The 7011-nt window shown below is 37.3% G+C and overlaps 1 protein-coding gene across 2 annotated transcripts in view; it reads right to left on the bottom strand.

Annotated features, from left to right (window-relative positions):
- Window positions 1–374: 374 nt before the first annotated feature.
- LOC117168757 (ankyrin repeat domain-containing protein 11-like) overlaps window positions 375–7011 on the bottom strand; it is a 29227-nt gene continuing 22590 nt past the window's right edge. Inside the window, exons 8-16 of one of the 2 annotated variants that reach the window (XM_033354509.1) lie at window positions 4048–4334; window positions 3627–3871; window positions 3296–3539; window positions 2339–2487; window positions 1987–2267; window positions 1755–1905; window positions 1268–1662; window positions 968–1178; window positions 375–887 (exon numbers count right to left, since the gene is read on the bottom strand). In XM_033354509.1, the coding sequence (XP_033210400.1) occupies window positions 777–887; window positions 968–1178; window positions 1268–1662; window positions 1755–1905; window positions 1987–2267; window positions 2339–2487; window positions 3296–3539; window positions 3627–3871; window positions 4048–4334 (2074 nt within the window). In that variant the 3' untranslated portion in view covers window positions 375–776. Of the gene's footprint in view, window positions 888–967; window positions 1179–1267; window positions 1663–1754; window positions 1906–1986; window positions 2268–2338; window positions 2582–3295; window positions 3540–3626; window positions 3872–4047; window positions 4335–7011 lie in introns of those variants that run through there. The other variant, XM_033354510.1, reaches the window with a different exon arrangement.

Genomic DNA, 7011 nt, shown 5'->3' with positions numbered 1-7011 from the left:
TTGATAAAGGCCATTAGACATACACAGTCACGCCATTAAAAGATTTGAGTATAAGTCTGACACTAGGGTAGGCAAAGTTCCAAAGCATCACGCTTTCAGATCGTCTAAGGTGTCCTCACCTTCCCACTTTATAAGCCGAAGCTTAAGATTCTTGCGTCTAAATTCTCATAGTAATTATGGTGAGGCTCGAATTTTCAACACCTTGTTCGAAGCACATTTTATTTCTAGTATAACACCTGTCTTTTATGTACACTTTTTAAAACTAAAATTACGATTTGGTCACTATTTTTTTTCATCGAAAATTGAATCTCACAGAAAAGTCCCCTGTATTCTTTTTTACCTAGAACAAATGGGGTAAATAATAGACAAAGCATGAATTTAAAAAAAATAGATCCTTCTTTAACTCTCCAACTAGAGATGCTCCCCCATTTCTCTTGGAAATTTGAAGATTGTTCCTAATTAAGTACCACGCTGGTATAAAAATACACGAATCAAAACGTTTTCATTGCCCTTTGAGCAATACGAAATAACAACTATTTATAAATTACACTTAACGTAAGACTAAATTAATTTACTTTTCTCATATATTTACAAGCTTATGTTTGCACGATTGGAGAGTTAAATGGATCTGTTTATTATTAACATATCTCAAGATTATAAAGCTACTGTATATCTTTTCAAAAAAATAATTAATGTCATGATGAAGCGTTTGTTCAGTTTCACCCAGTCTACAAAACTTCTGAATGTGCTGCGCGAAATCCCAAACAGCCCAGGCTTCATCTTAAAATGTGGCTCTTAATTTCGTCCAGACTGGCATTGGCCTCAACGTCAATAAAAATATCTCTTGCCTTTGCGTCTGTCAGCAACTCGTTCCACATTTCATCTCTCTACAAACACAAGTTTTGTTAAAGTTATTTAATCGGCGAAAGTGAACCTACGGAAATCGAAACATATAATATGCTATTACCTCAAATGTTTTAAAGTTGCCACATAATATGAGACTTGACTTAGCTCGGGTCAAAGCGACACAGAGTCTTTGCTTATCGGACATAAATCCGATTCCCTTCGTTCTGACACACGACATTATTATAATGTCGCGTTCTTGACCTTGAAAACTATCGACGGTATTCACTTCAATCGCGACTTTGTTCTTTTTTTCTACCGCGACTGAATCGAGCCTGAAAGAAAACATTTAAATAATATTTTAATTGATTGAATCACTTTTTTCTTGATTGCTCACATGCTAGATTAATATTATTTCCCATACCGTCTTACAATTCTCGAATAGATGACGTTTCGCTGACTTTGGTAAGGAGTTATAACGCCAATTTGTAACGGCTCCTTAAAGGATTTTAAGTCTACAGAGGTTACCATGATGTAAACAATTTTTGAGACGAATTCAGCTTCATTTGTGTTTGAGAATTTGCTCTCATCTTGAATTGAATTCAGATTTAATACCCGATACGAATTATAAGGAATATATTTTATGACTGCCTGATCTTTCAATTTCCCTTTGTAGAAATAGGAATTCGGCCAGGATGATATAGGATAATCCATACGATATTGAGTGTCTAACATGATTATCGGATTTTCAGCTTGATCCGAAAAAGTCTTCTCCAGCCTAGAGAACAAAGATTGGTCCAATCCGTTTTCTTTCGCCGTCTTTGAAATAAAAAGAGAGTATTAATAATCTTAATAACCCTGCTGTCAATTTTAACTTGACCAAAATATTCCATTTTTTGTAGTAAGCATACTTTAGAAAGAATCGTTGCCGGAAGTTGATTCGTATCCCCAACCAAAATCATCTTTTTCACTCCCAACATCAGAGGAATCAAACTCTCAGTCTCGCAACTCTGCGTCGCTTCATCGACAATGCAAATTTCAATTTTTTGCTGACTTTTCTCGCTAAAATAATTTGTAATCTTTCATTTAATTGTTTAGGTGTGGATATATTTGATGCAAGACATAAATGATGTAAAAAATTACCCAAATAGTTTTTCCATCATGCCGGAATAACAGGAAGATAAAGTGCACGCAATCACAGTCGCTTTTGAAAGCAACAGTTCTTCCGCATCTCGTCGAAGTCTACTTACTTCAGCAGGGCTAAGTTTTTTTATATCCACGGGGTTATTCTTGTTTTTGAGTGCTTTGTATTCTGCATGAAAATCCTGACGTTGCTTCGTCAAATGACTGATGCTGTGGCCACCCTTACGCAGAAGATCGATCCTTTTGTCAATCATGCTTATATAGGTTTCCAATTTAGTCATCTGAAATGAAAAATATGTATTTGAATCAGGATTTCAAGAATATTTAGGAAATCTGCTTAATGTTCACTTACGTTGTTTTCGTTTTTTATCCGTTCATTTTCGTCTGGGGGTGTGTTGTCTTTTTCGACTTGTTTCCTACCCAACTCGGCTAAAGAAACGTTCTTCACTTTAGGATTCATAGTTTCTGGACGACCAACACGAACCATTTTGAGGTTCTTTACTGCAGAATAAAAGTACAGTTTTCATTATCATGGACATTAATCACGTGAAGATGTCGAAAATGTTGGAAATTACGGGAAATTACACGTACAATCCTGTTGGAAATGGTTTTAAATGATTGATTATTCTGTTTTCGACTTTTAATGTTTACTAACAACATATGAAAACATGTACAAATCTGGACATTCAGCTTACGTGTATGTGTTAAAAATTGTTTTTTATGTAACATGAGTATGGTTTCCTCGTTTTCTGGGCGTAATTTAAAGCAACTAAGAAAATCTTTGTTGGTGGTTTATTGTGCACGAGAAATGCGCGCACATGCGCGTTCCCTACTTCAACTGGCGCGCAATGTTCTGCACGCTACTTGTCCCTTTAAACTAACCTCGAACCTGAGACTTAATATCATGGTAATACTTGGAAACAATACTCTTATTACATTAAATATCGTGTGTACCGACGCAGCGAAGTCTTTACGGTTTCGCATGTTTGCAAAAACTAGTATAAGCCGTGGCTTCGACTTTGGTTTTGCAAACTCACGCTCGACCGTAAAAAAAAACTATTTCACTGCTTTGGTGCAGAATATTCTATTGTGAAAAGAAAAAGAAGATTAATTCGCGGATAGAACAGGGACGTTTTTACGAGTATTTTATTGTGTTTATCAGTGAAAATTTTTGAATTTCTAAACAATTGGTTAAATGCCATAATTTTCAACCAGTTTCATAGTTACTGAAAAATTTCAGAAATTACTGAAGCTTTTCCATAATTTCAGATATTTTAGATCTCTACATTATCGTAAGCAGATTACTTACAATTAAGCGACGATCTGATACCGAGAAGTCGTAATACTATTTCGTCTATTGCTGCATTTGAGGGAGCACAAAGTAACATTTTTGTGCCGGGACCTTTCAATAAAATTTGTGCCACAATATTCACGATGACTTTAGATTTTCCCGTTCCTGGGGGACCATGAATAAGGCTAATTTTTGGCTTATCTGAGAGAGCAGCTTCAGAAATCCTCATCACAGCTTCAATTTGTTTTTTATTCAATTCGTCCTAAAAAATGAATGATGTTTAAAATATACCTCGGATAACAAGTGCAAATAGGAGAATTAGAGGAAATGAGCAGAAGTAAGTAAGTACCTTCGTTGCTAATGGATTTCTTTCTGTTTCATACATTTCAGGAAGCTGATAATCATCAATCAGTGGATTTAAAATTAACGGGCATACAGGCGAGGCTGGTAAGTTTTGGAGAGCTTGAATCTCCCGCATACCTGCTTTCAAGTACATTACGCCACGCATCCTGAAAACCTGATCAGTTGTAATCGGAACCTCTTTCGTCACTACGTTTAAGGTTACAAGTATTTCGCCATTCGGTTGGCTCCTTTCTAGAAGTTAATTAATAAAAGTATTTACTTAAGTCTAAAAATCATGCGCTGAAATTATTCAATTTTTATTAAATTGTTTTTAAAAATATGTCAATTGCAATGTATATTTTAAAAAATTTGGAAATAATATAGCCATAAAGTATATAATATTTACTTCGGCAATAACTGAAACTTACTCAGATCTCTGTTGTAATGTGTATTAGGTCTTATTGTCGTATGACTCTTGCTTTTGACGTATGCAAAGACCTTATGAAATTTTTTTACATGACCTCCATTATTTCTGTCTTCATGGATAGTACTGTACTCAAAGATAATTAGATGTCCAGCACCGGGATACAAATCTTTTTTAAAATCGTCGGCAGATAATAAGATCTCCATTAAGAAAGATGTACGGAATGTACTTCCTGAATTTTTATCAATTACAATGGAATTTCTTACGACCGAACAGTAAATACTTCGGAATCTGCAAAAAATTATATTTTAAAATTAATGTTTTATCTACCAGTTAATGAAAAACGTGTATTGTGAATTAAGGGAGAAAGAAGATTGGTTTCCGGGAGGACGTGTTTACTGCCTGAGCGTATTGATAAAAATCATCGCACGAATGCAATCACCTTTCTCCTAGAATGTAAAGGATATTTTTTACAACATCTGCACAAAAAGTGCGGGTTCGTTATGCCTATAAGAGTGGATCGCCAGATAACACAGAAACATTGAATTAAGCTTGTCGTCCACAATCGCCGGGGCTACGCCCTAAAGCCCATACCCTAACAAGGGCTCCGCGCTAAGCCGCTAAGATCTAAATTCCTCCGAAAAACCACAGCCAGCTTCTCTCTCACAACGAGACTGCGGGGGCATCAGTTCTCGGAAGTAGATAAACTCGGAAGCAACAATTTCAGGTTCCAGTGTACTATTATAGAAAGTACGAGGTGTGTTCAAAAAGTAAGGTGACTTCAATTTTCGCGGGCTACGTACATTCAAGTTTTAAATTTTTTGTTTTGTTGTGTTGGTACACTCGTCACGATCAATGTTCACAGTTTTCACTATATAGCTCGTGTTGTTTTTTTGGCAGAGGCGTAAAAGGTTAGAAGGGTTTGATGTGCTCGGCGATTTTCTTCTTTCAAAAAAATAGAGCAAAGAGTTTGCAGTAAATTTTGTGTGAAAAATGGAATCCAGTGCTCTACAACTCTTGAAATGTTGATAGTTGCATACGGTGAGTCTACTCTGAGTAAGAAAAATGTATATAAGTGGTACAAGCTGTTTCAAGAAGGCCGAGAGGATGTCGAAGACGAACCTCGCCCTGGACGTCCCATCACGTCAACAAAAGATAAAAACGTTCAAGCAGTGGAAGAAATGGTGTTGAAAAATCGCCGAATTACCATCAGAGAAGTTGCTGAAGATGTTGGCATATCGGTTGGCTCATGCCATGCTATCTTTTCGGACGTTTTGGGCATGAGACGTGTGTCAGCGAAATTTGTTCCAAAACTGCTTAACTTTAATCAAAAGCTCCATCGCATGACCATCGCTCAGGAGATGTTGAATGAAGTCAATAATGATCCTGATTTTCTCAAAAGGGTTATAACTGGCCCCCAGTGACTTTTTTATTTTCCAAAAACTGAAGAGACCCATGAAAGGACATCGATTTTCAACGATTGAGGAGATAAAAACTGAGTCACTGAAAGAACTCAAGGCTATACCACAAAATGATTATCAGAAGTGCTTCGATGATTGGAAAAAGCGTTGGCACAAGTGTATTATATCTGAGTGGGATTACTTTGAAGGATACAACATACATATTGAGGAATAAATGAATATTTTTTGAGAAAACCATAAAGTCACCTTATTTTTTGAAGATATATAAGATTATATTCCCTTGAATGTGTTTAAGAATTTCTCAGTGTTGTACAAATGTGATATCTAGCTTGCATCGGGACGTCCTTTCGGAGTAAATAGTGCGGTCTCGTAGGTTTGCCTATGCTGGTTTCTCTAACTGGGGAGTGAAAACGATCAAACGTATTGCATCCCTGTAAATAATTATAGCCGTATGCGTTCTAGATTTCTTTGGTGGTCTTGAATCTGGGAGAAATTTTCAATCGGATTCAACTAATAAGACAATCTATTTATAACCAAGGACCTTGTTGGTTTCAAATTAAACACAAAATTTAGTTTCTTTTCTTACTGATACAGTCATTTTAATTTGTTTTGTATTTCTCCAGTGTAATTTGATTTTCTGCACGTGCGCTCGGCTAGCTTACCGGCTGGAATTATTTTCTGAACACGGCAACCCTCGAACTTAGGTAATCAACAAAGTGTCTGGATCGTGCTTAATAGTAACACTCGATAGATCCCCGTATTGGTTATGGATGAACCTTCGTGAGAAACATACAGCAGTATCCCGGTTGTGATCCAAGCCGTGGCTCCGAAGGCGGCCTAAAGATTAAATACAGCAAACAACAGAAGGATCTCGACAGCATTGCGGATCCCAACTGACATCTCAAGGAGGCCGACACTTAGCTTTCTCAGGGGGACGAAATTCCCACTCGCTAACCTGCTCGATAAGAAGTATCGAGTCAGCCTATCCACGAAGAAAGAATGAGTTAACGGCGAGGTACATCTGCCAAATGATGCATACAACTGGTCTACAGATGGCTCCAGGAATAAGGAAAATACATGAGCCGGTGTATATAGTACAAATAATGGAATGGGCTTCAAGTCGCGATGTAGTCCTGCGCCACAGTTCTACAATCTGAGGTTATAACTATACTTCAGGGTGCCGACAAGGCAAAGGAGTATAACAAAAAAAGAAACATCCGTATCTGCTCAGAGAGCAGGACTGCTATTATGGCCTTGAATGGAACGACAACGTAGCTTTTAGTATGGGGATGCTTTGAGGCACTGAACAAGCTAGCTACTGAAGACCGAGTGACTACCCTGGACACATCTGCATCAAGGGCAACGAGATATCGAACTGGCTAGTATAACTAGTAGCAAGAGAAATTTTCACTGGACCCATCAGAATGAGTGTGGATTGGCATACGGTTGCAGACACGCCAAAGCACTCTTGGGCTCAAAGCTAAACTTTAACCGAGCGAAGGAAATACTCAAGCTCGGGAGGCACGAAGTCAAAGTCCTAACAGAAA

The sequence above is a fragment of the Belonocnema kinseyi genome, chromosome 3 (assembly GCF_010883055.1).
Source record: "Belonocnema kinseyi isolate 2016_QV_RU_SX_M_011 chromosome 3, B_treatae_v1, whole genome shotgun sequence".
NCBI classification, from domain to species: domain Eukaryota; kingdom Metazoa; phylum Arthropoda; class Insecta; order Hymenoptera; family Cynipidae; genus Belonocnema; species Belonocnema kinseyi.
This window is presented reverse-complemented; position numbering and strand designations above follow the sequence as displayed.